The sequence below is a fragment of the Orbicella faveolata genome, unplaced genomic scaffold (genome assembly GCF_042242905.1).
Source record: "Orbicella faveolata isolate gen_17 unplaced genomic scaffold, um_ofav_v1 contig_26, whole genome shotgun sequence".
NCBI classification, from domain to species: Eukaryota; Metazoa; Cnidaria; class Anthozoa; order Scleractinia; family Merulinidae; genus Orbicella; species Orbicella faveolata.
This window is the reverse complement of record NW_028301554.1, coordinates 17,647,321-17,672,307: the sequence shown is the minus strand read 5'-3', so window position 1 is coordinate 17,672,307 and position 24,987 is coordinate 17,647,321. Positions and strand designations below refer to the sequence as shown.

The 24,987-nt window shown below is 43.5% G+C and overlaps 6 protein-coding genes and 1 pseudogene across 6 annotated transcripts; 4 read left to right on the top strand and 3 right to left on the bottom strand.

The window, feature by feature from the left end:
• Window positions 1–486: 486 nt before the first annotated feature.
• LOC149108390 (uncharacterized) lies at window positions 487–2,024 on the bottom strand. Its single transcript, XM_089295276.1, has 2 exons — window positions 1,693–2,024; window positions 487–1,329 (listed from the first exon to the last, which is right to left on the bottom strand). Exons 1-2 carry the CDS (start codon window positions 2,022–2,024, stop codon window positions 519–521), a joined length of 1,143 nt encoding a protein of 380 aa, XP_089151402.1. The 3' UTR covers window positions 487–518.
• A 52-nt stretch (window positions 2,025–2,076) lies between these two features.
• Window positions 2,077–3,330, top strand: LOC149108389 (uncharacterized; annotated as a pseudogene).
• A 1,209-nt stretch (window positions 3,331–4,539) lies between these two features.
• Window positions 4,540–5,232, top strand: LOC149108388 (uncharacterized). The gene has a single exon (XM_089296007.1). It carries the CDS (start codon window positions 4,561–4,563, stop codon window positions 5,050–5,052), a length of 492 nt encoding a protein of 163 aa, XP_089152133.1. The 5' UTR covers window positions 4,540–4,560; the 3' UTR covers window positions 5,053–5,232.
• A 39-nt stretch (window positions 5,233–5,271) lies between these two features.
• Window positions 5,272–6,496, top strand: LOC149108387 (uncharacterized). Its single transcript, XM_089296009.1, has one exon. The coding sequence runs from the start codon at window positions 5,596–5,598 to the stop codon at window positions 5,920–5,922; it is 327 nt and encodes a 108-aa protein (XP_089152135.1). The 5' UTR covers window positions 5,272–5,595; the 3' UTR covers window positions 5,923–6,496.
• A 527-nt stretch (window positions 6,497–7,023) lies between these two features.
• On the bottom strand, window positions 7,024–10,709 carry LOC149108386 (uncharacterized). The gene is made up of 3 exons (XM_089295275.1): window positions 9,419–10,709; window positions 7,950–9,101; window positions 7,024–7,565 (listed from the first exon to the last, which is right to left on the bottom strand). The coding sequence occupies exons 1-3, from the start codon at window positions 10,707–10,709 to the stop codon at window positions 7,024–7,026; spliced, it is 2,985 nt and encodes a 994-aa protein (XP_089151401.1).
• A 901-nt stretch (window positions 10,710–11,610) lies between these two features.
• LOC110049222 (uncharacterized) lies at window positions 11,611–14,132 on the top strand. Its single transcript, XM_020755006.2, has 2 exons — window positions 11,611–12,333; window positions 12,425–14,132. Exon 2 carries the CDS (start codon window positions 12,770–12,772, stop codon window positions 13,427–13,429), a length of 660 nt encoding a protein of 219 aa, XP_020610665.1. The 5' UTR covers window positions 11,611–12,333; window positions 12,425–12,769; the 3' UTR covers window positions 13,430–14,132.
• A 2,262-nt stretch (window positions 14,133–16,394) lies between these two features.
• LOC110049255 (uncharacterized) lies at window positions 16,395–24,647 on the bottom strand. The gene is made up of 3 exons (XM_020755038.2): window positions 23,732–24,647; window positions 23,149–23,305; window positions 16,395–20,231 (listed from the first exon to the last, which is right to left on the bottom strand). Exons 2-3 carry the CDS (start codon window positions 23,301–23,303, stop codon window positions 18,110–18,112), a joined length of 2,277 nt encoding a protein of 758 aa, XP_020610697.2. The 5' UTR covers window positions 23,304–23,305; window positions 23,732–24,647; the 3' UTR covers window positions 16,395–18,109.
• Window positions 24,648–24,987: the final 340 nt, after the last annotated feature.

The window sequence follows — 24,987 nt, the reverse complement described above, 5'->3', positions numbered from 1 at the left end:
CGAAAGAAGCCCAGAGCGAGTTCCTGGTGCTGATGACGCGATCAGACAGCCCGACCTGGCCGAGAGCGTGCAAAGGTACCAGCTCGCGGTCCATCAAGTGAAGGTCAGGCTCAATCTTGCTGTAGCCCCCATGGCCTGGCTTATGCCCGCGCAAATGATAATCAACACCGAAAGCACAATCGGTAACAACAACAAGCTGAAACAGGCGGTTTCCGGATGAAACTTAGGGTGAACAACGAGGTAAACCCGGAGACAAAAAAAGCTGCGCTCAAACTCATGGCAGGCGGCCCGTCAAAAATTAACCCGCCCAACAGCCATCCTTCCAACCCGATACACAAAGCCGCAACAGCCGAATCAAAAAAATCAGCTTCGACCGAAACTCAACAAGCACAACCAACGGCGCAAAAAATAGAGCCCAAGGCTCCAGATAAAACACCGCAACACGAAATAAACAAAACAGCTGTCATTATCGGTGTAGTTGGATTATCGGCTTTGCTGTTCATGGCTTGGCGGTAAAGTTAACGCAGCTTCTTAAAATATTGTTCGAACAAAAAGGCAACCACGGCAAGAATCAGCAGCCAGGTGTGCTCGGCCAGAAACCCGACGACTTGGCCGGCGGCTTTGAATAGAAAGCTCACAATCGAGCCAATCAGCCCGGGCAGAATAGAAGCAAGTTTCGCGCCATTATCTTTTAGGTCTTTCCCCAAAGCCTTGCCGGTGGCTTTCAAACCTCTGGTGAGGACCCCGATGACAGCTCCGATTGTGGTCCCGGCAGCAAGGAATATTGCTGTTACCGTCACCCCATATTTTTTGAAGAAGTCTTTCACTCTTTCCAAAAGAGGCTTCTCACCACCCACTTCTTCAAGCCGAGCCGTTATCGACCTAATCTCTTCATTACGTGTCTCTATTCTCCTCCGCGCGGCCTCTTTTTCTTCAGGCGTGGCATTTTCATCTTTCAAAATCTTCGTATCTTCTTTATTATCTTTTTCCAGCTCTTCTCTGTCCATTTGTAGATTTTTTATTTCTTTTTCCAAGGCAGCACTTTTCACGCCAAGTTTTGTTTGGAAAACTTTTTCTTCTTCGGTTATTTTTGCATAACTTTCTGGAAGCTCCGCAAGTTTGTTTTTTGCCCCTTCTATTAGTTCAGGCGGCGCATCAGGGTCTAAAGCCTTGTTTCTGTCAAGCCTGATTCGCCAGCCCAGCGCCTCTTTTCGTTTTCTTATTGCTTTGAGAGCTTCACTCGCATTTTCTTCTTCTTCTTCGTCAAAATCTGCAGCTTCTGAATCTTCGATCGACTGAATATCTCTCTCCGCTTGTTGCTCTGCGAACCTTTGAATATGTTTTTCACTAAGTTAAACCTTTTGATGTTCTGTTTCAAGACTTCTCAATTCTCTTTTCAGTTTGTCAATTTCCTTTTGCGAACCCTCTGCATTTTCAAGATCTTCTATCTGGCTTTGTTTCTTCTTTATGGCTTCTCTTATTTCATCCATTTATTTTTTATTTTTTTCTCTTTCTTCGTATTGCTTCTCTTTGATCTCTTTCCGTTTTTCGTATATCGTTTGTTGAACCTTCTCGTATTTGGAAACCCAGAGAGCTTTTTTTATTTATTTCGAAAGGCTTGGATTAATCCGATCTCTTCCCGTTCTCTGGTTTTTGGTAAACACGTCATAGGTTTTTTTGCCAGCTCCAAACATTTTGACTTGGAGCTTCCCCTTCGAGCTGTATGAAACCTCAAGCTCGCCTGAGCTCATGTCCGGGAAGAGATCTTTTGCAGCAACCCACGCTTGTTCACTCAGGGTCTGAGCTCCGGTGAAAGGGGTTTCCGCATAAGAAGTTTCAGGCAACCCGCTTTTTTCGTGCTGCATTGTCTGCATTGGAATTTCTTCTTTACCATTTGGCGTAGATGCATTTTCTGGGAAGAAAGGAGTAGTTTCGTTGGCATCTCTACCTTCATCATCATCATTATCCCAAGTGTCTGGGTCAAAAGCAGGGTTTTCAAAGCTAGTTCCTTCACCTTCCGCCATAGCGATATATTGCAAGCCTGTTATTTTTAAATTAGAAAATAATCGCCGGTGTTTAATACAATGTCAGTGCCAGAGAACCTTCGCCCAACGTACACAAAAAAGACATTACGCGCCATGCAGGCCGAGCGCGCGGTCAAACGAATCACATTTTCCCGCACCGAAGCCAAACCCGGCGATACGCTGTATGTTCCAGTGCCCAAGCTGAACGTGAACGAGGTTCTGGTGCCGGGCTCGCTAGCGCTTGTCTTTGACATCGACCTTTCTGGAGGGCACGCCAACAACTTCCTTGTCCAGAAGGTCACGCGGGCGCTCGTTGACAGGCTGCTTGTGAAGTTTGGAGGCAATACCCTGCAAGACACGGTTGGATACGGCATCTACAAAATCTTTGATGACCTTTTCCTTTCGCAGGAAAAGCGAGACGGCATGATTCTCGAAGGGATTCAGAGCGAGGATCTATGCAAGATCCGCTCAGGTGTGGGAGACAAGAAAACCTCGGGCGTCGACGCTGAAAACAAGCTGAAAGAGGTATACGGAAGCAAATACCGGATCAGGCTAGACCATCAGATCGTAACTGACAACGGCGTTTTCTACCCCAGGCCCTTTACAACGACCTCGTATTCGAAATAACCCTTGCTGAACATGTGGTCAAAGGCTCTGATACAACCCAGCTGAAATACAAGATGAGCAACATCCAGCTCGAGTACGAAATGATCCGCAACCAGACTCTGGCAGACGAGGTGTACAGCGTTTACTCTAGCGGCAAAGAGTTCGCCTATGACCACGTGATGCGTTCTGAAGTGGTGATCTTCAAAAAAGACACCGACACGAGGATCAACATCAAAGTCGACGCCCAAAAAAGGTCACTAAAAGCCATCCTGTTACTGTTCATAGAGCCGTATGGTGATGGTGCCAGAGATTCAGAAAAATACGTCTTCCCGGATCTGACGAAAGTCAGCGTCACGATCAACGGCTCGCCCAACATGATTTACAACAACGGCGTCGAAGGCAAGGACATGTGGGAAGAGGCCGAACGCTTCTTTGTGAAGGAAAAAAATAAGACCGAGCACAAAGTTTTACACCGGGCATAATTTCGGGCTTCTGATAGATACGCGCTCCATGGCGGCCCAAGAAATGCACGGAAGTGGCAAGCGCCTTATGAACAGTACAGACGGTGTCCAGCTGGAAATCGAGAGGAAAGCCGAAGGCTCAGGCGACGTGAACTGCCACGTATTCGTTATCGCCGACTCCCAGTTCAACATTATTGACAGACAACTAGAATCTGTGCAGAATTGAATTGAACATGGACCCAAGCAAGTTGCCCTTCAACGCTCTCATCGTGGGGCCGACGAATTCAGGCAAATCGAGGTTTGTGGTGGACCAGATCTACGGCATTTTCCGCTTCAAGTTCGACTACATCGTTCTAATCTGCCCGACATTCGCGCACAACAAGACCTACTACCGAATTGGTGAAAATGATCCAAGAATGGCTGTGATAATATGCGAGTAGCACGACGTGGAAAAGTGGTTGAAGATGGTGAGATGGCTTTTCGAGGGCACAAACGCGCTCATAATACTCGATGACTGCGCAGCCTCCAAAGATGTGAAAGGGCGTACAGGCGAGCTGGTGAATCTCGCCTTTTCTGCCCGACATATGGGCATCAGCGTTTAGGTGCTGACCCAGAAGATGACCAGCATAACAGCTTCCTTCCGGGAGAACGTGGCGGCGATCGTTATCTTTTACACCCCCTCGGCCAAGACCACGAAAGCCATTTTTGATGATTACGCTGGCGGACTCTATCAGGATGAGTACAAAGGTCTGATTTCAAAGCTGAAAGAGCGAAAGTTCTCTTATCTTGTGTTCTCACTTCGCCACCCCTACGGGGTAAGTTATTTTGAATAAAAAAATGAAAGCTGTATATATTGTTGCACAATGGCTGAAGAAGAGGCCGCCGCCTTAGCAGAAGTTATGAACCAACTTCAAACCGAGCCCGAGCCGCCGAGTGGTCCAGCAGGTGGCATAGTTCCAACCGCCCCCGGACCTGACATTCCTGCTCTTCGTGAGCAGCTGGCCGTGCTGGTGTCTACAGGCAAAGCCAAAGAGGCCATCGGAGTGCAGTTAACCCACGAGCAGGTAAAGCGCCTGAGCGACAAAGAGGTCGAGAAATTCACCAAAAGGTACGAGACGTACGTGGGGCTCAAAGACAACAGAAAGCCTGATCGACAGCTTCATTTTTCTTGTAACCAAAGCGGTCGGAATGTCCGTTAAAATAAAAGACATCGACGCTTATCAAAAAGAACTCAGAAACGACTACATCTTAAACAAAGAGCTCTCCAATCTGGCTGGCAACCTTGCTTTGAAGTGCGGCCGGTTTCTTGCTGCGGTCAACGCGGCGCTGATCACCACAAAACATATTGATTTTAACTCGCATTTGGAGAGAAAGGCCGAAGTGAAATCGGAAGAGCAATCCTCAACAACCGCTGAGAGATTGCGGACAAATCCTGAGTGAATTTGTAAGCATTATTATATTTGCACATCATGTCAACCGAACAATCCGAGAGCGCACCTGCCGTCACGGCGCATACGCAGGGCGAGACCCAGGCAGCACCTGCCGCCGATATCACACAGCAAGCGACAACTCCAACTGCAACAACGGCAACGCAGCGCGTAAAAAATCCCAAGCGTGTGGCTGCTGGAAAAATGGTTGCTGAAAGAACGCGGCTGGCCCGGGAACAACAGAAAAAAGCGGCTGAGGCATATATGGCAAGCAGCAAGGCGAAAGCCACCACAGCGGCCCCTGAGCCAGCCCCGACTACAGAGGGCGAAAGCCCAAAGTTCAGCGGAGAAAAAATTAGCGGCCTCAGCACCACCCAATGGCTTGCTGTTGCCAGCATTGTCGTTTTACTGGTCGGGATTTATTACAAACGGGAAGAGCTCAAGGCTGTATTCGACAAAAAAACGCCTGAGCCCGCACCTGAGCCCGCGCGTGTTGAGCCAGAAACTGCTCTCGCGACACAGCCAAAAGGTTAAAATATATTCAACATGTTCAGAGCTGACTTTCCCCAGATTCTCGTCAATTCAGCCGCGATTTTTGGTATCTGGTTTCTATATTTTAACATCAGCGGCAAGGTTGCTGATACACCTTTGTTCTTTTGAGCGCACCATTTATTGATAAGGACGCAGAAGAAAGGAGAAGAATAAGAAGAATGATAGAAGAAGAAAAGAGAAGAATAATAATAGAAGAAGAAGAAGAAGATGAGTAAAAATAATTTTGTTTTAAACTTTTGTTATTTTTCCTTATATCAAACGCACCATGTCCGAAAACAAGCTTGTTAAGACCATCATGGACGCCGCTACTCTCACTGGCTTAGCCGCTGGCATCGGCTGGGCCGCAAAAAAGATTGTAAAAGAGAATTTTATTTCTGATCCCAGCAGCAGTGCGATGAATTACGTGAAGTTCACCGCCATCATGGCGGGTAGCATTGCGCTCAAACAGTACCTCGAGGACCAAAAAATCCTTCCCACCAGCGTCTGAAATTAATGATTTAAAAAAGACTGATATATAATAACACCATGGCAAGCATCGCGATTATGGTTGGCGGGGCTGTGTTGAACGCCACGGCTTTTATCGGTGGCAATTATCTGGCGAGGGCGCTTGGCGGGGGCGACAAAGCTGCACTTGAAGAAAAAAAGCGCCATGACAAAGCTCTCGAGGCGTATCAAGCGGCTTACGCTAAATACACTCGCGACCGCACCAAACTTCTCGACTGGATTGCTTCTAATGCGCAAACAAAGGCGGAGGCCAAGCAGAACTTCACCAACACTGACTATGCCTTCAAACTCTACAACCAGGCGCATCCTGATGAACGAATGATACCCCCCAAAGAGCCCAAGTTCTAAGATTTCTATCAACCAAGCGAGCAGCAGAAAAATGGTGAACTCATGTTCGTGGGCGCCGGGGCGCTCGCTCTGGGCTACGCAGCCTTCCGGTTCCTTTAAACTTTTTTACGCCTTACTTATAGTAACGCTATGGACGCCAAACTCGCAAAGATATACTACGGCCCCGGGGGCTACTGGAAAGGTATCGCCGCGATCAAAAAATTAGCCGAAGCCGCCAAGGTACCTGAAGAAACCGCAAAAAGGTGGCTGATCAGGCAAGCGCTCTGGCAGATATTCCTCCCCGCGCCGAGGCGAATTCCTCGGCCGAAATTCGACATTCCCACACCCAACTCGGTCCACCAGGCGGACCTTCTTTTTCTGCCGCACGACAAACTGCCCCGCGGGCGCAAAGTTTTCAAATACGCGCTGACCGTTGTCGACGTGGCTAGCCGCTACAAAGAGGCCGAACCCCTGACTTCGAAAAATTCCGATGAGGTCGCCCAGGCCTTTCAGAAGATTTACAAGCGCGCGCCTCTTAAATGGCCTGAAATGCTGCAGGTTGACCCCGGGCGCGAATTCATGGGCGCTGTCACACAAGAGATGGAAAAGCACAAAACATATATCCGGCGCGGGCGCGTTGACATTCACCGCGACCAGGCCATTGTTGAAAGTTTCAACCGCACCCTGGCTGAGCGCTTGTTCGGGCACCAGTACGCCTTGGAAATGCTACTCCCTGAGAGCCAGCGGTCCACTGCCTGGGTGAAAAGACTTCCAGAAGTTGTTTCGGCTTTGAACGACGAGGTCACAAGCCTTATCGGCAAGAAACCTGTCTTTGCCATCAAAGAAAAAGCTGTTTATGCAAGGCCATCGACACCTTATTCAAGGCCTGTTGGAAAAAGCGAAAAAATACTCCCCTCTCTTGTCCAAGTTCGTTATTTCTACCAGCCCGGCGAGCTTGAAGGTGGTGTAAAAAGAGCCACGGATCCAATCCGGTCTTTGAAAGTTTACAGCATTGAAAGATCTTTCACCAAACCGGATCAACCCGTTCCCTACTATCTGCGCGACGGTTCCAAGCGCGGCTTCGTGTGTGAAGAACTGCTCGTTGTCCCTCCAAACACACAATTACCCCCAGAGCAACTTTGAAACTTCAGCTTCTAACTCTCTAAGTTCATCATCCGTTAATGTAGGCAATATATCAAAGCTGGTGTACCCGTAAGCTTTTGTATGGATACCATCTTCGCCTATCCATCGCTTTGAATCAAACGGCGAAAGCGAAATTTTGTTTAGATGTATGCCGTAGATCTCGTGCCCCTCGCTTCGAAGAATGTTCATTCCATGCCATTGCTGCTCCGCAACGAAAAGCGTTTCCTTGTACTTTTCATGCGTTATTTGTTTCTTGACAACACTCTTTTTTGCGCCCTTTGCTTTTTTGATATTTTTTTCGTCCGCCTTCAGGATGGAGTACATTTTCGGTCTCAGACACACACACTCTGCAATGAGGGTTCCGGCACATTCGTCTTTCATTTTGCCCAAGACCTTTTTGTTGTTGTTTGAGTGGAGTGGATGCTCCTTCGGGTAGTCGCTCGTATCATACAGATTATTGTTCGTTTCGATGTCTTTGTAGACGTCATCCGTTTCAATCTCAATCACAAGGCTGTCAGTGTCTGTGCACAAGAGCTCGCACCTTGAGCCGTATTGTTTTTTTAGCTCGTTGTAAAAGAAGTCGTACATCAGGATCTTGCTGTTGTCAAGGATCGTCATCCCCGTGTAGACCAGCTTGTTGAGAAGCAGCTTGCTTTTTCGCATGTGGATTCCGACCAGGTCGTTTGAAAAGAAAACGTGCCTTGAGAACAGAGGGCTGGCAACCAGTTTCCTTATTCTCTTCGCCTCATTGGTGCGCACTATTTTTATGTCAACGCGGTTACGCAGGTTTTCCATGGTTTTGCCGAAAACCGAGTTATTCATGAGCTTGTAAAAGTTCTTTTCAAAGTAGCTCTTTGCTTTTTTCCTGAATTCTGTATTCATCCGGATGTTTGGCTCCATCCAGCATTCTTGTTCGAACTCCAACACCCTATGCACGCGCTTCAGTTTCATGGCCTGCTTCAGATAAAACTGCAAGTTTCTGTAATGCACGACATAGTTGCTTTTGTCCTCAAGCGTCAGCAGCAGCTTCTTGCTGTCCGGGGGTTTCAGCCCCAGGTCCTTCATCAGCCTCTTTTGGTAGGCCGACATCCATTCTTTTTTCACGACCTTTTTCTCCGGCGCCAGGGGATAGCCGTTGTGTTCCTCGTGCAGTTCTGCAGGATATTCAAGATCAACCTCAAGAATCCAACCATTCTTTGCGTTTTCTTTCTTCTTCAGGATCTCCTCCTCTGTGGACATAACACTTTTCCATTTGAAATCTCTTTTCGGGAGGGGCTTGCTCATTGCCCATCCGTAAAGGTTGTTTTCGTCGAGATACATGATGAATTTTTTTGGCTTGCTTGGGTCATAGTCCGGTACTAGCGGGTTGTTCGCCATTGCATATCTCTTGCTCACCATGGAGATTCCGCCCCGCATTCCCCTTTCCACGAAGAGATGCATTTCAAGGTCTGTGAATAGCTCAAGCTCGATCCCCGTCTTTTTCAAGAGCGCGTCCCAGGAGAGGCCTGGCGACGTGAAATAGTGCGCCGGATCTAACCTGTACTGCTCTTGGCATAGGTTTCGGAAGTTCTCAAAAACATCCGCCAGCAGCGCGACGTCCGTTTTCACGTAAAGATCGTGATAATCGCCCAGCGTTTTGCATCCAAAAGCCTCCCAGACAGCCTGCGCGTGCGAGTACTCTTCGTCTGTTATGTGCTCGTCGTTCAGCTTGCTGTAAAACTTCTCTTTGTCCGGAAGCCTTGTCTCGCTAAATCTCTCCCATGAGTCAATGTACTCGTAAGGGTAGATCCCTTTTTTGTAAAGAAGGTCGCTGCCTTTCGAAATCGTCGATGTTATTTTCAATGACTCCTTCGGTGTTGCGCTTACGAGTGAATCAAGGCTTCCTTGCAAAAGTTCAAGCTGTCTATGAAACGCAGACCTCCGACTGAAAATGTGATGCATTTCTCCATGTTGTTGGCGACGCATTTCACCTCTTTCTGCAGCTGTGACATCGCTTGCATTAAATGGTGTGCGTCGTAGCCCCTCAGGTTGTGGAATACAACTGGTATTTGGTCCGTCTTGTGATTTATTCGCAATTTCTTATTGCATTCGCTGTGCGCGACTCCGCGGTACCTGCCCGTTATGTGGCAATGGTCTTTTACTGCGTCTCTGTAGTTTTGCTTCATCAAAGATTCTGCGCAGAACAAACATGTTTCCTGATTTTTTTCAATCCATTTGTCTATTTTGTGTTTTTGTTTTCTTTCTCTTTTTGGCCCAACAAATTTTATTTTTTTGAGTGCCACGTAATAACAATCTTTGTGACTTTGGCCGCAATAATGGCCTGTGTTATAGTCGCAGACGGGTATTGAGTCTAAGAATTCGTCTTTTATCAAACTTTTGTTACAAATATGGCAATCATTCGCATTTTTGAATTTTTCCCAGTCTTCATTCTTCATATCAATAGGCTTTGGTACGGCCAAACTCTCTCTTATTTTCTCCTCTTCCTGCAGAATGTCACTTAAAAACGTTCCCACCGCGTTTTCACCCCTGTAAACCTTTGACCCTGAAACTTCACCGTCGCTTCTCACAACCATGTAAGAATACCCGCATGCCTCATGCCTTTCGGTCTTCTCTGTGTAGCTTTTTTGATTGTTCTCTGGCCCACGCTCACAGCCTGGAATCTTTCTGACTAAAGCCTCGAAGTCCGCGTATATCACGTAGGGCATCTTCATCTGTTTTTTATGATTTTGGAAAGAAAGGGTGTTTTTCTCCTCCTCCGGCATCTCAATCCTTGTCGGCACGCCGTTCACACCATTGCAATATTTTTTGTGGTCTTCAAGCAAGTTAGCTTTTGTGAAACGTGATAAGCACATCAAGCAATAGTGTGTTTTATTGTTCAATGACTTGTCAAACAGCAAAGCGCTTACCCGTTTTACGCAACAGTAGTGCTGTATTGCCCCCGACTCAATTAGTATCAGGTTTACCTGCTTCACATTCTTTTCTTCTCTTCTGCCGCGTAGCCTGAGCGGGAACACATTCTTGTTTTCGCAGCCAAATACGGTTATTGCGAGGTTTTTGTTTTGAGCCTCAAGCTTGTCTATCTGTTTTATCGGTGTTGGGAAAACGATGCCTTCGTAGTTAATAACGTCGTTAACCGGATAGCTGCTTGGTCTATTTGGGTTCTTACCTTTCGGTGCAGGAAATAAAGCAGCTCTGAGAGCCCACTTCAGGCATTCGTTGTCTGTGTTTTTCACGTTTATTATTGTCTTCTTGTTCGCCAGCCAAGCTGGAAGAGGCAAATAGGTTCCTCCAGGAATTGGACGATAGATTTCGACATCTACGTATGCAATCGTTATTTTATCAACTTCCCATCCTGATCCCCTCTCTGACCAGTGCTCTATTTCTCCTTTTGTGTTTTCAATAAATTCGTCAAATTTTTTCTGTATCTGGGCTTTATCTGGCCTCATGAAAAGGTTCGGTTGGTTATTTTTGTCACGGAAAAAGTGCTTCATGTCTTGCGTTTTTCCGTCTCTTTCTCTTGAAAACTTTACTTCTAACGCTAAACTTACTTTTGCGCTTTTTAACCTTTGGACTTCTTGTTCAGCCAAATCGGTGAACTTTTCCTTATTTTCTCTTGCGAACATCAAGAGATCTTTTTTGTTTGGATTTCTTTCGGATACATCCATTCTCCATGTACGGAGATCAGGGTTATTATATTGATATGTTTGGAACCGGCCGAATACTGGTACTTTTTGTGGTTCAAATGGTTCACGTGGGTTTCTGTTTACCCCTGTTGGTATTCGGCCGTAAAACATTTGCAGAACATCGGACGAATATCTTGCGGCAGCCATGTCGGCGTATATACTGTGCAGATACTTGTTCGATAGGAAAAATTTCTGTGACACTTTTTATTAAACGCGATCGCATTACGCCGATGCTTCGGAATCGGAACAATACCCTGCTGACCCTGCATATCCTTTCCGCGCTTTGTTTTCTTTCTTTCATTTTGTGAAACACACACTACTGGTTCTGTGACAGATGTGTAAACAGAACACACACACATAGAGACTACTGGTTCTGTGTACAGCATGTGTAAGCAGGACTGTTTTCAGCTGCTAAAACTACTCCCACCGTTAAAACCCGCGCGATAAAGCAAAGCGATTGAGCGCGGGTTTTAACGGTGGGAGTAGTTTTAGCAGCTGAAAACAGTCCTGTTTACACATCTGTCACAGAACCAGTAGTCTCTATGTGTGTCAGCTGGTTGCGCTAAAAGATCTCAGAGTGTTCGGAACGTCGTTTTAACATCACTTTACATGTAATTTCATCAACATAAGAAGTGTTCGGACGGCTCCCATGTGTTTTCAGTTAAAGGATAATTCTTCCACTGAATAAAATACTCTGCCTTGTCCGCTTGATTTCGTTGAGAGACTATGCGCTCAACTTCATAAATACCCATAACAACGGGCTTTTGCTTGGGTCGGTACTTATAACTGAGGCGACGATCATAAGCGTCATCAAATAGTGATGCGTAAAAGCCGAGCTGCTGTCTCGTACGCTTTGACATGTTACTCCAAAGAGAATTCTAATAACTGAATACTCGAACCTGGGCCTTTTAAATGTTTTGATCAATTAAAACGGTTCCAATTTTGAATAATTATCTCACACATGCAGTGGACAACAATGCTCACTCAGGCGTAAGACGCGCTGCGTGCCTTTGCTTTTTTGTTCGGCTCTGGATTTCAAACAGAAATGTCATTTATTTTCCTCTTCATCTTTCGAATAGATAAAGACCTGTGCTGTCTTTTAAGTCCTCGATCAACGACAGACTACGTGAACCGATCGAGTAAAAGACTACGTCTGATGAACTGCTTTGACCGGTCGAGTAAAAGAGGACAACGATAAAGTAGAAGAAAGTTTTATGCGCGCCGTTCTTTCCATTTGGCAACGCTTATTACACCTTGGGATTTACTTCACACATCAGACCGTTTGATTGACAGCCGCCGATTCATTGACGAGAGCAGTCGGAATTCCGACAGCTAATATTTGTAATTATTATTCCGCGCATTGAAAAACTGAGCACTGCAAGTATATGTCGCGAAAGACAATAGAATTCTGCGCGATGAATTTTTGTTATACGATACAAATACCCCATAAACAAGACTAGCTGATAAATTATTAATCTTGCAAGTGAAGACAAACATGGCCTGTGCAAGGGAAAGCGACAGAAAAAAAGTCTCCGACGTCCTAAAGAAAACGTTGGTTGGAAATCCAAAACATCCTTCTCCGGCAGCGGAAACTTTAGGATCAGACGTAAGTTTAGTTCGTGACGTGGTTGTGCCGTCAATAATTGCATTTACTTGTCTTCTCTTATTTCGATCTCGTTTTTTAATTCTCCATGTAGTTTCGGCAAAAAGCAAAAGCTAAGGTAGAAGCGGTGAAGGATTCATTTGATGATCGGATATTGATAGATCTGAAAGAGGCGACAAGTAGGAAAGCCGCTAATAAACCGCTCGAGAACAAGTAGGATAAAGGCGGACAGACTACACAATCATCGCCAAGACAGAAGGGACAAGAAAATCACCGAAGGTTAGCCGACCAAATCAACAAAGGCAGAAGAGACGGTACAGAAGGCGAGCTGTTGGAAAAGATAGAAAGGAAATTTCGTTGCGAATTCATTCAAGCGGAAGTAAGTATTTCTGGCTACGCCGTCACGAGAGAAAGACAGGTGGATTTCTGCAGCGGAAAAATGGATGCTGTTGCTTTTCGAGGAGGTGAAAAAGATGTCCTTGAGGTTTTTGTTGTTGACTGGAAGACAACTACTAAAACAGACTTACTAGATTTATATCAATGGTGGGAAAAGGCTGAATACTTTAAAAAACCTTTGTATCAGTGTTTAGTGTACCGTGAACTCTTGCAGGCGCACTTGAAGCATAACAATGTGAAAGCAAAGGTTGGCATAATTCTGGTTCCGATTCATCAAACGTATCCTGAACTCAGTTATCCGGGCTTATGTATGGATTTCAAAACAATGAGTGATACGCGTTTATTGGACAAGCTGAAAGATTTTCAGTGGCTTCCCGTTCTCGATGAGTCAATCTACGTTCAAACTATTAAGTTGCCATGCAAATTATTCAAGGAGAGTTTCGATCCGGCCGATGATGTAGATGAAATTACCAATATTTTGAAAGATGATACACGCTTAAAAGATATACTTCACGGCAATGCTACGATTGCAGACTTACGTCAAGTGCTACACCTCCCCTTCTTAAAAGTAGAAGACATCAAGGAGGAAGAGACAAAAGCCCACAAAGATGACAAGACCTCAGTGATCGAGACAGCTGCAGCTACAGAAGATAAAACAAACGAGGAGTTCGCGGAGGTAAACAAAGAGGAAAAAGCAGTTTAAGTCACCGAGAAGCACAAGACGTGACGGGAATAAGTTGGAAGATAACAAGCAGAGTGAAAAATAGAAAAAAGCAGTGAAAGACTATCATTCGTTGGCCATCGGTTCGAGTCCTGGCTGAGGACATTGTGTTGTGCTCTTGGGCAAGATAAGACACTTTACTCACTTTACTCACTATGTATGAACAGTGCCTTCCTCAACCCGGGTGTATAAATGGGCACCGGCGAACTTAATGCTGGGGGGTAACCCTATGATAGACTATCATCCCATCCAGGGGGGAATAGAAATACTCCTGGTCCCATTATGCTACAGAACTGACCAGGATAAGCTCCGGCCTGATGTGCCACTGGCTCATATGCACACTTTACATAACACAGCTGATAGTGAGGCGGAATCCGACAACTGATAGAAGTCATTTGTCCGTATGAATTGTATGAATATTAGTCACTCCCTGTAGACATAAGTGCTCAGTTCAAGGCACTTAAACATTTTCAGAGTACTTTAATTTTGCTTATATCTCATTGCATCAATACGATGCCCGACAGTAATAACATTTTTCTCGATTCCGCTTTAGAAGTTTTTACACATAACATATTCTAAAACAAGGCCACAAGAAGCACTGTATATTTTGCGGCGAATAAGTCAAAATTGTAGAATTTAATGTACAAAATATAATTTGTAACTAACTCGCTTGAACATTAGCAAATATGGCTTTTTACTTAAAATCTTCCTTTATGCCTCAGTTAATATAGTTCAGCAGTGAACAGTTCAACGTTTCGCATCTTCCATCATGGAAGCCCCCTTTAAGGCGTTGGGAAATTCAGAAAAAAGAATGGTTTTGTAACTTTAAACAGCACATACGCTGCTACACTGTCAAACACTGAGGCGCAAACAATCTTGTCATATCGGCACATTTGAGCACTTCTTGTATGCCGGAGAGCATTTCTCGTCGCCGCGTCAGGCATTTTGTCTTCACGCGCATGCGGTGTCGTATCTTTCTCCTTCATTTTCTCTTTAACAGCCGAGTACAGCTTAGCTTGTATTTCTTCAACTTTCTTCGCTATCTCCTTGTCCTTTTTGGCTTTCAACTGGAATCTTTAAACATCCGCCTGTGTTAGGTCGCACATTTCTTTAGCTTTCTCCAAATCAACAAAGTAGTTGTCGACTCGTTTCTCGAGTTCGCAGAATTGTCTTTGTAATCTGTCAGCAGTAGTTTCCAATAGCAGAACGATTCATTTTGTTTGATTTTACTCTTATCATATGCTTTTTATTGATTACAAGAACTGGTCTCCCTAGCTTGTAACTAAGCGCAACGTTTCTACTCATTATAGCTGAGTAACAATTGATTTTTGCTCTCTTTTGAGAAAGCGCGCGCTACTTTCGAACGGTCGCGCGTACACCTTATTAGGGGACTTAAGAAACCATTACGACGCGTGCATCTTTACTGCGCATTTCCCGTGTAATATTGAAGTTCAAATTAAGAAAATGGAAGCCGGCTTTTCCTTTCTTCTAGGTCGGCACACACTAGGGGACAGTTTTCCTGGTGTGACATGTCCGTTTTTTCGAAGAAAATTATCGGGTTGTTGCGAGGACACAATTTAGTCCCCGAAACGTGTTACATGAAATTCAGCCGGTTTAAATTCGTGTGTCATTAGAAGGGACAAGATGGCTCAATTTTCAAAATGTCATCGTGAACACTTTTCTTGCAACTGTCCCCGCCACGACATAGAAATGAACCAATATCCGCTTTGTGTACACCAGCTTGCATACTGTCCCTGCAGCAAGCGTCCAATGAAGGGGCTTGTCCCCACTTTACGTCCCCGCAATGTGTCAAGGAAAGATGAATGAAAATCTAAAAGCAGTAAATCAGACTGTGATGATTCACTTCATCAAAGGGCACGAACAAAACTAAGGTAAATAACGTAGTTACTACTACTACATAGATAAATAAATGAAGGAAGGAATGAGGAAAAAAGGAAGGAGGGGAAGTAGGCGGGAAGGAGGCGTGATCGAATGAATAAATGAATACTGAGAGCAAGGGGTTTGAACACAATCACATCGATTTTACAGCCAAAGATATCTTTGTTATCTGCCAGTGGTGCCTTGTCATCAGTTACTGACACACTAGTTCGCTTTTAAGCACAAGAATTGCACGTTCCAGTTTGCTACTAAAGCCCCGGCCAAACGATCATAACATTTCAACGCAACATCGTTGGGTGCAACATGTTGCGCGCGTTTGGCCACCCTGTTGCGACATGTTGGGTGCTGTTGGCTCAAGTTTGAAAACGGTCAAATTTGAGCCAACAACACCCAACATGTCGCAACAGGGTGGCCAAACGCGCGCTACATGTTGAACCCAACAATGTTGCGATGAAATATTGCCATCGTTTGGAGGAATGTTTTCGACTTTGCAAATGACTTGAAAGTTTTCCTTTTTTAAAGTTCACGCTTTCTTCGAACGGTCACTATTTAAGCACAACGAAAAACCACGTAAGCAGAGAAGGGTCTGACTTGTTTAGACCAGACCATTGGTATTGAAGCTTGTTCGGTCTCGCTCTATGTTTTGCAACCGAGCCTCGGGTGGTCCTAATCTCGTTCCCAGATCTTTGCTTAAGAGTAGCACTCGACCGACATTTCGCAATACGGAGCGAACAAGCTAGTTCAGTAATATATCTACTGAGCAATGGTCTGTCCACAAAACGAAAACTATACTCACTCATCTCAACAATGACGAATATACCTTCCCTGCATTTCACCAAACAAAGGTGGCGAAAGAAGATCAGGGTGAACAAAACGTATGAAATGTCCACCCAGCCTTGTTCCAGTGCAACTGTTTTACACACTGAAGCAGAATCCCTGCTCTTTTGCGACTTGCCGAGTAAAATATTTGCACATTCTAAAGGAGGTATAATACTTGACTTCTCCCCTGCTCACAAAGCAAGCTAACTACATTACGTACACCAGTGCATTAGTAGAACTCCATTTTTAATTCTTCAATATATGCTACAGAATAGTATCTCTGAAACAATTGTTTTTGTTATAATAAATAATGCATTGAAAAGTTTCCATTTTCGCTCAGAAGGAATAGAATACTTAGCAAAAGATTCAAAGCAATACAATGACACCTCTTGCCATAAAAGTGTTAAGAGATTTTGTACAGAACTATTTGAAGTGTTTTCAATCTAGTTGAAATGTAGACAAACAAGGACAAAGAAACTATCAGTTTGTAAGAGATTTGAATATAAGGTTACTGTGCTTTGTAACACCCATGTCAGATAATAATTATTATGGACTCATCATTTAGGACTTAACTTGAAATTATTCAAGTTTGACATTTTTCTTTCAGAGTAGAAATGCTGCTTATGATCATTATATGAATGACTATGATAACCATGCTATGATATCATACTTAACAAACCACTGTGAGAGAACATGAAAGATTTGGTCATCTTAGACAAGAATGGCCTTCTATGCAAGATGTGGCCTGTGTAGCAGGCGTTCATTTCCAGAAGCATGTGAAGGCAACAAAACTGCGAGTTAAGTGCAAAGAAATAAGGGGTTGGGGTTGGGGGTGATTCCTTTCCTCCCCACCCCTTCCCCTCCTTTTGCTCACCCCCTCCCCACTTCTCCCCATTTTTTGTTCACCCTAGGCATGCTCGTTTGCTCACTTGCTCGATCTCCCCACCTAGAAATGGAAAGGGAACGTTTACTACGCAGGTTATGTAAGATGGAAGCATGGAAGAAGCACAGATAGTCATACAATAGACCTCTTTAGCTTGGGCGGTTTATTTTCCCACTGTAGACCACATGAGATACTCTAGAGAATTTTTCTTTTATCCATCTTAAAATTATTCATACATATACATGCGACTATTTAAAAATTTGAAAGCGAGAATTCTCAAGAGTATCATCACATGGTCTGCAATGGGAAAACAAACCACCCAAGCTGAAGAGGTCTAATATAGAGAGATTAATGTCCTACAGTGCTACATTGAAAAAAATGTTTAGTCTGTTTGACACTTGAGCCTTGTTACATCACAGTACCTTCTACATACCACAGAAAGAAAATGCTCTTGGACCACATGAAAGAACCAAACCAGTAGTTTTCAACAGAATTAAATGTTGGAATCACATAACTACAGTAGAGGTTTCACTAGAGGAGCAAAATGGTTACAAGAAATTTTTAAAGGATTCCTCTCAAAAAGTGTGGGGGAACTGGAAGTAAAAAATATTTGACTAATAGTAATAATCTAGTGTTTTAAACAATCACACAGATGTATCTTCTGTAGTGTGAGTCAACATGATTTGTTCACTAATCACTGTGAAGACGGGAGAACACATCACAGTCTTGTAATAAATATACACAGAACATGTATGTTACACACACTAGTTAAGAGATACCCTTTAAAAAATTTAATGGAATATGACATGGCAGGGCTGTTATAAAGGGCCATTGATGCTATGGGTGAACCATCTACTTGCCTGTTGTTGATACAAATTCACCCACAAAGTAACAAGCGTGTTACCGGTTTAAAGATCAAGGCAATAGGAGATACATGAATCAGTTACATTCCTGGTGCGTACTATCATATACTATACAAAAATTAATAGAACATTACTTTAACTTATACGTAACAAGGCCCAAGATGTCCTCACTTCAAGATACTCTTTTCTGTACACCAGCTACATTCTACTAGAGCCATAACCAAGAGTTGGTGTTGGCAAAGAAGGAATCATGTCCAACAAATATTGTCTATCAGAGTCCGATACATAATTGTGATGGTGCTGTGGGTTACGTGACCCAGAGTGATGGTGCTGACTTAAGTAGGGATGCCATCTTACATCAGCTTGTTGTCTTGCCGCTGCTTCCAACTCCTGGTGTTGCTGCTGGAGGTGTTGCTGCTGCAGTTGAAACAGGAGGGAGTTGGTGTGCGGCTGGTGATGGTGATAGAGCCCAGGTTGAACAGGCTGGTGATGGTGATGCATGATGGGTTGGTGGTGTGCAATGTGATGGCGTGGTGGTGCAGGTGCCAGCTGAGGCTGGGGAGATGACTTTTGGCTTTGATGATGAGGCTTAGGAGCAATTGAAGGGCTGTCATTTATCTTTTGTTCTATCTCTTGTTCTTGCTTGAGAGCTTTTAGGAATGCTGCCTTCAAGCGAGCTGTGTGCTCTGCTTTTAGCTCTTTCTTCACATTGACAGTACTACACTTCTCACACACAGTTACTAAGCCTGAGCCATCATTGTCTTGCTTCTTTGTCCACGAAGGTGAGAAATCAGTGTTACAGCGTGAACAAACTTTGGGATTTATTGTTTGCTCTTGCAGTGGAGCATTTTGTTTAACCTTGGTATCTTTGGAAGCCATGACATCCACAACAGACTCTAATCCAACCAAAACCATAAAATCTGGACTGCCAAGGCTTGGAATGAAGGACCATTCAGGGGGAGGTGGCTTAGGTGGCGGGATCTGAAGCAAGGTTCTTTCCAACTGCTTACGCAATGCCATCTTGGCTGCAGCTTGTTTGCCACCAGCACCATGGTGATGAGAGCCACTGGGCAGGTGATGTTGAAAAGACACATATCCACTACTGGCTGGGAGGCTACTGACATTGTTTGCTCTCACAGGAGTGGGGCGAACAGGGGCAGGCTGATTAGCTGCTGAATACACTGGACTGCCTCGGCCTCCACTGTGAGGATACAACGGAGTTGGCTGAATTAAGTTTGCCATGCATGTAACCACATTCTGCAGGTCAGCAATTGCAGAAGACCCAGGTTTTGAGTTTGGCTGGGCTGACTGTTGATGCATGGACTGCTGTTGCACAGCAAACTCCTTCAAAGTCTGTGCAGCAGAACCTACAAACTTTGATGAAGCAGTATTTGAAGGCTGTGATTGGGCAGTACTACTCCCTTTTGGCAGCAGTCTAGGTTGTACTGGTACGTCTCTTGGTGGATGAAATGTGGAGGATGCTAACACTGTTGATGCCTTCAGTGGTGGTGGAGGAGGAAGGTTCTGCCCTTTTTTAGGCAGCAATTGCATGGAGGATTTAACTGGCTGGTTTCCCTGTGGAACAGCTGCCTGTGGTTGTGATTTCTCAACAACATTTTCTTTCTGTTGTCTGGAGTTACCCTTGACATCATTTTGTGCAGCATGTAACTTCTTTAACAAGAGAAGTTTAGCTTCCTCTTGCCTTAGTTCATTCCTCAGGTGGGCAATCAATTTTTCTTTTGCCAGTAGGTCATCATCATTTTCATCAGAAAGTGGTGAATCTGGCCTTGAGCCATCACTGGTATCACCATTAATAATAGTAGCATCCGCCTTTGTCTCACCGTTCACTTTTTTCTTACTTTCCAAAGAGGACAGTTTTGGTACTTTCAAGAATTCAACAATACTTTCTCTTGCCCTATGGGAAATCAAAGGCTTTTTCTCAACACCATTTGCATTAGCAGATGGTGCAGTGTTGTCACTACTGCTTGTTGCTTCTTTTCTGTTTAGTTCTTTAACAGAGCTCAAACCCAACTGCGCTAGAAGATCCTCTTGTGAGATGCACTCATCCGAGTCTGAATCTTTGCTACCTGTTTTCTGTTCTACATTAGTCATAGTCATATCTGCTTTAGGCTGATGTTCACTTGATTCAATTGGATTTGATTGTAATTCCTTGTTCACAACATCAGTGGAGGAGGTGTCCACCTTGTCTTTTTCTTTCTTCACAACTGGTTCACTTGCATCTTTCTTCACTTCCTTGTCAGAATCCTCATCAGAGGAGGAAGATGATATAACAACTAACTCACTGTCTTTCTTTGTCAGCCTGCCGGGGAAGAATGGAATAATAGGCCTCAATAAGTGAAACAAGAGAGAAAGTAAAAACAGTTTACCTTAGTCTAGTGTCAGGCAGAATAGTTTTTACCCGTCAAGATCACCACCAACCGAAATGAAAAGAAATTGTTCACAGTGATAACAATGTTTCTGGAAGGTCAGCACATCACTCTGCTGGACATTTTTCATTATTTTCAAATGCTGGGTGGCTAATTTTAAGAGCATTTCGCATTGATTGGTCAGTGAACACATGGTTTTGGCTCTCTACTGAGAAAAAATTCCTCACAATAGTCTTTCCAAGCAGAGATGAGTGTAAGGGAATACCAAGTAACAAATCATAAATTGAAAAAAATAAATAAATAAATAAAAAGAAACCAAGAACTAGCACAAGCTGTTGGCTTGTGCGTAGCTTTTGCCTGCCAAGCAAAGATGACATAATCTGGGCCAAGTAGGAGTTGGTACGAAAACAGTATCTCTTCATACAAATGTGATATGAAATCAAGTAGCCATAGTGGCAAGACCTTACACCTGAGTATGAATGTTTTGACTAAACACCCACTGAGTAATTGGTGTAGCTTAGCAATAAACTGCATGCTTTATTTTCTCTATTTGTTTCAGACTAAATCACTGTTTTAGAAACTCTTTAGAAAACTAGATGCAGATTTCCATTCTAAACACAGTTACAATTTTTCTGTTACCATTTTACAGGATTTTATACCATGCCATAGAAAACACAGCCCATCAGGATACAGGAAAACAGTTGCAAATTCAACGGTATTACATCCGACCTTCCCATTGCCCACTGCGCATATATCACATTGATTGTGTTGGCCAGTGAATATTCTAAGGCATGGTCTAAAATAATTGTGCAATGCTCTCTTGTGGTATACCATGGAATATCCCATGAGTCACTTGTATTTTCTCAAAATACATTAGGCTCATTTGTTTACTGAGAAAATACTAGTACACAAACACGTTTTGTGACTTGACCAGCATTTACTTGGTTAGTCTCCTTGACACACCAGTTTGTAAGCAAGCTGAGAAGACTTGGAAAGAGAACTAACAATACCACAAGCACATTATCAACATTTGTCAGAAAGAAAATTGCCCTCATGTAATAAGCTAGATAATTAAGGCACTTCTATTAAATTCCCCAAGCTTATCATTCCAAAGCTAAATTTTCTTGATACAGTTGAACCTCCTGTAAGCGACCACCCAAAATGTCAAGCCTTAGTGGTCGCTTGCTGGAGGTGGTGGCTTACGAGAGCTTAGACCATAATGGGTCAATATTTTGCCTCATTAGCATAAGGTAACTGCAGAGACTTAACCCATGTTTTAAATGTTTCATTCACGTAAAAAGTCAATTTCGAAAAAAAACTGATACTTCCCATTGAGAAATTGCCGTCTCTTGTACTACCCAGGAATGCCATGTTTCAACAGCTTATTATCCAATTTCCACTCTATTATCTACCAAGTGGTCGCTTACGGAAGGGTAAAAACAAAAGAAAATTTCAATCTTTAAGCTTTGAAAGTGGTTGCCGTTGCTTACGAGAGGTGGTCGCTTACAAGAGGTTCCCAATGTAGTGATATGACTTGAAAACTTTGGTATTTTGGAAAACTGGTCATCGAGAGGTGGTCACTTCCGCGAGGAGGTCGCAACTGGAGGTTCCACTGTATTAATATGTGGAAGGTTTCAGCTGATGCTGACATTTCATTTTTCTACAGCACCACCCATAGTGCTTTGTTCTTGGCACCTTTGAAGTTTGCATCCAAGGGGTTCAAAACTTTTCCTTAGAAAAGTTCTTGCTGGAGGTTGCCCTCCATAGGGAGTTGTGTGGATAAAAATTGGATATCTCATGTGGAAATGAAAGTTTGATAACCCAGTTCAAGAAAGCAGTATTATGTCCCCTTAACTTTTGAACCCAAACACATCACTTTCAAGGAGTTCATGATCAATAATGAACCAAACTTTGATTGCTCTGGCAAGTGACATTTTCACTTTCATTGGGCGAATGTTCAAAATTATAGAAAGAAAAATATTTATGAAATAGTGTTTTTGGATCTAAGTAGCCAATATGTTGGCTGATTGCTTGTCTTTTGGTGTTGGCATGGAGTGTGTAGTCAAGGAAAATGAAAATTACTTTAAAATACTACAAAAGCTCAACTGAAGAACAACATAATCAAGCTACAGAGCGTTATGTCCTGGTGTAATGTTCGCCGAGTTGTGATGTAAAGTTAATTGACTTGGGATAAAATACTACCAATAGACATTTGAGAATTCTGCTTTTATGATTTAACACTCCATTTTTATAACGGCAAAGAAGTGATCTCTTTAGATTATGATAAATGATTTAAAAATTCAGACAAGCTTTTAGTGACAACAAAAGACTTCAGAACAGAGAAATTTAAAAGCAAGCGACTTCAAAATTATTTCTTATCTGCTTTTCAAGTTACAGGGCTTTATCCCAAACTTTAAAAGATTTCTTTTTCGATTTCTGAGGGTAGTTTACTGTCGATAACATGAACTGGCTATGTATCAACGGGGAGCCTCGGTCATCAATATTGGCGACAAAAAGCTTCAATGCTTTGTCAAGTCGCGATCAAAGCAAAGTAAAAATTAAAACAGCGAGTTGGCTTGTGGTGCAGGTGTGATTTCGACAGTACAAAGTTGAACTCAAATTAAAGCTGTTCATATGGCTACAGAAACAAGGATGCTAAAAATCAAAGAAAAAAAATAACAAAGTGTTCGATAAAACACTTATTCCACAACACGTGTCAAACAACAGAATATGACAGTTCATGGGCTTCGTTTTCTCTTAAATCATTTCACTGGTTTTACTGAGAAAAGATAATTAAAAAAAAACATCCCGATATACCCCTTCGATTCCACAACATGAAGTCTCACTTACATCGCCTCATCCTTGTCGACAGACTTGATTGCTTTCTCATCCAAAGTCGAGTCAATTGATTGACCCTGCTCGTTCGTTGTACAATTTCTCACATCATCGTCGTTTGGCGATAACTTCAAGCGTTTAGAACCCTTTGATACAGTTTCAGATGCCATACCTGGATCGTGCAAAGATAGTGCAAGTTAGAACTTGACATAAGCATCCTCAGATCCGACAGAACCCATTTAGAATTTTGAATCAAAACAAAGGGAATGATCCCCCATAAATTTGCCGGCAAAATGTTGAAACAGCGGCCTTTCCCCGCGTGACAAATTTTCGTGTGTATTTCTTTTTACAACCGGGACAAAAGACAGCCAAAGAATCTGTTTACCGAAATGTTGAGAAATAACCATTAGCAGTAATCATGATGACAGAAATACGATTTAGGCTTGCAGTATCTTCCAGTGTACTAGAATTTGGCGCCAATGCAATATGGCTGACACGACACAGCACGATTTGTAACGGAAGGGAATGACTGCTTAAAGTGTAAAAATTTCCTGTCGTTATTTCACTAGCGACATTAACAAACTAGAACCACAAATACCTTGCTATTTGATGAAGTATTTTCAAGGACGAAGCTGCACATTCACTGGATTATATTCCACTTGCCAGGTGAACGTGACCGGCTCGAGGACGAGGCTCACCGAATATAATTTGTGCAGCGAATGGTAAAAAAACGATTATTTAGTCTGCTTCCAACAACGACGGCGGGCAGTAAGGGTCGTTTCAATTTCTCGGCTTTGATTCTTCTTGTCGATCCAGTCCCTTCCTTGACGGCAAAAGCCGATGAAACAACCAACGAACTTCAGAAACCAACAGCAACTGCAGTTCCTTTCATTCGGCGGCCATGTGGTGTTTTGCAACAGAGAACACGACACATACAATGGCGGTGGAAGTCTGGTCGCTCGTTGAAAGATATCAAAATATGTACTGGAATCGTCGAATATCGTTTTGGGATGAATCGTGAATCCTCGTGGGAGTTTGAACTCGAAACTGACACCGAAAGTCTTCCTTAATTTCCTCTTGGCGAGCAGAAAAGTATGTGGGATTTTCAAGCAAAAGAGGCAGGGGCGGGAACATGAAATCAAACGCCACAAAACCTTCTGATAGACGTGTGCACAAAAAGTCGGCTCCCACACCCGCTGTGTTGAAACCGACAACCTGTCAATCAGCTGCTAAATAGACCAATCAAAATCTGGAAAACGCTATCAGATCTGCCCGTTGCCTGGGCAACAGAAGCTGTACTGTAAAGGAGGATGACGTAATCAAGTTGACATCCGGGAAAGTGGTCAAACTGGTTTGACAAGTTTGTGTGCAGGTGTTATTGGCAGCACTCATGACGTTTACTAATCCACTTGTGATAACACCCTATGATTGGTTGGATGCCACTGAGTAATTGTCGGCAGGCAGTAAAAGACTTGATAAACAATCAGTAATCTTTTCTCGCCTAGGGATAAACAAGAAAAGTACCCAAGGAGTTGTGCTGTTACCATTTGCCCATGTTACAGGAAAGAGGTGTTCCACCAATGGTGCAACTCCAAATGATACTTTGCGTTTTCTTCACTCACCGAAAAATCTTACTACTCACTTTGAAAAGGGTGATTCCCCTTTGTAATAAACTGCTGCAATAACGTTCAGAAGGGTATGCTATGCAAACCAACTTGGAGGGTATGAGCTTCACAAGTAACAGATAAACCAATGTTCACCTGCCAATTGTGGTACTTCTTTGATTTTATAGAGGGGATCAAAAAGTTACTGTGGGAACTTGAGAATCATGATCGTTTCTGAGATGCTTGACTT

What these genes read in the sequence shown, in the direction of transcription:
- LOC149108388 (XM_089296007.1), top strand. Translation starts at nt 4,561, where the DNA reads ATGTCAACCGAACAATCCGAGAGCGCACCTGCCGTCACGGCGCATACG.
- LOC110049222 (XM_020755006.2), top strand. Translation starts at nt 12,770, where the DNA reads ATGGATGCTGTTGCTTTTCGAGGAGGTGAAAAAGATGTCCTTGAGGTT.
- LOC149108387 (XM_089296009.1), top strand. Translation starts at nt 5,596, where the DNA reads ATGGCAAGCATCGCGATTATGGTTGGCGGGGCTGTGTTGAACGCCACG.
- LOC149108390 (XM_089295276.1), bottom strand. Translation starts at nt 2,024, where the DNA reads ATGGCGGAAGGTGAAGGAACTAGCTTTGAAAACCCTGCTTTTGACCCA. An exon ending in GGGAAGCTCCAAGTCAAAAT is followed by an intron (nt 1,330 to 1,692) that starts GTTTGGAGCTGG and finishes ACATATTCAAAG; the next exon opens with GTTCGCAGAGCAACAAGCGG.
- LOC149108386 (XM_089295275.1), bottom strand. Translation starts at nt 10,709, where the DNA reads ATGGATGTATCCGAAAGAAATCCAAACAAAAAAGATCTCTTGATGTTC. An exon ending in TTGCCATATTTGTAACAAAA is followed by an intron (nt 9,102 to 9,418) that starts GTTTGATAAAAG and finishes ATAAATCACAAG; the next exon opens with ACGGACCAAATACCAGTTGT. An exon ending in GTTGGAGTTCGAACAAGAAT is followed by an intron (nt 7,566 to 7,949) that starts GCTGGATGGAGC and finishes TCTTGTGCACAG; the next exon opens with ACACTGACAGCCTTGTGATT.
- LOC110049255 (XM_020755038.2), bottom strand. Translation starts at nt 23,303, where the DNA reads ATGGCATCTGAAACTGTATCAAAGGGTTCTAAACGCTTGAAGTTATCG. An exon ending in GTCGACAAGGATGAGGCGAT is followed by an intron (nt 20,232 to 23,148) that starts GTAAGTGAGACT and finishes CTTCCCCGGCAG; the next exon opens with GCTGACAAAGAAAGACAGTG.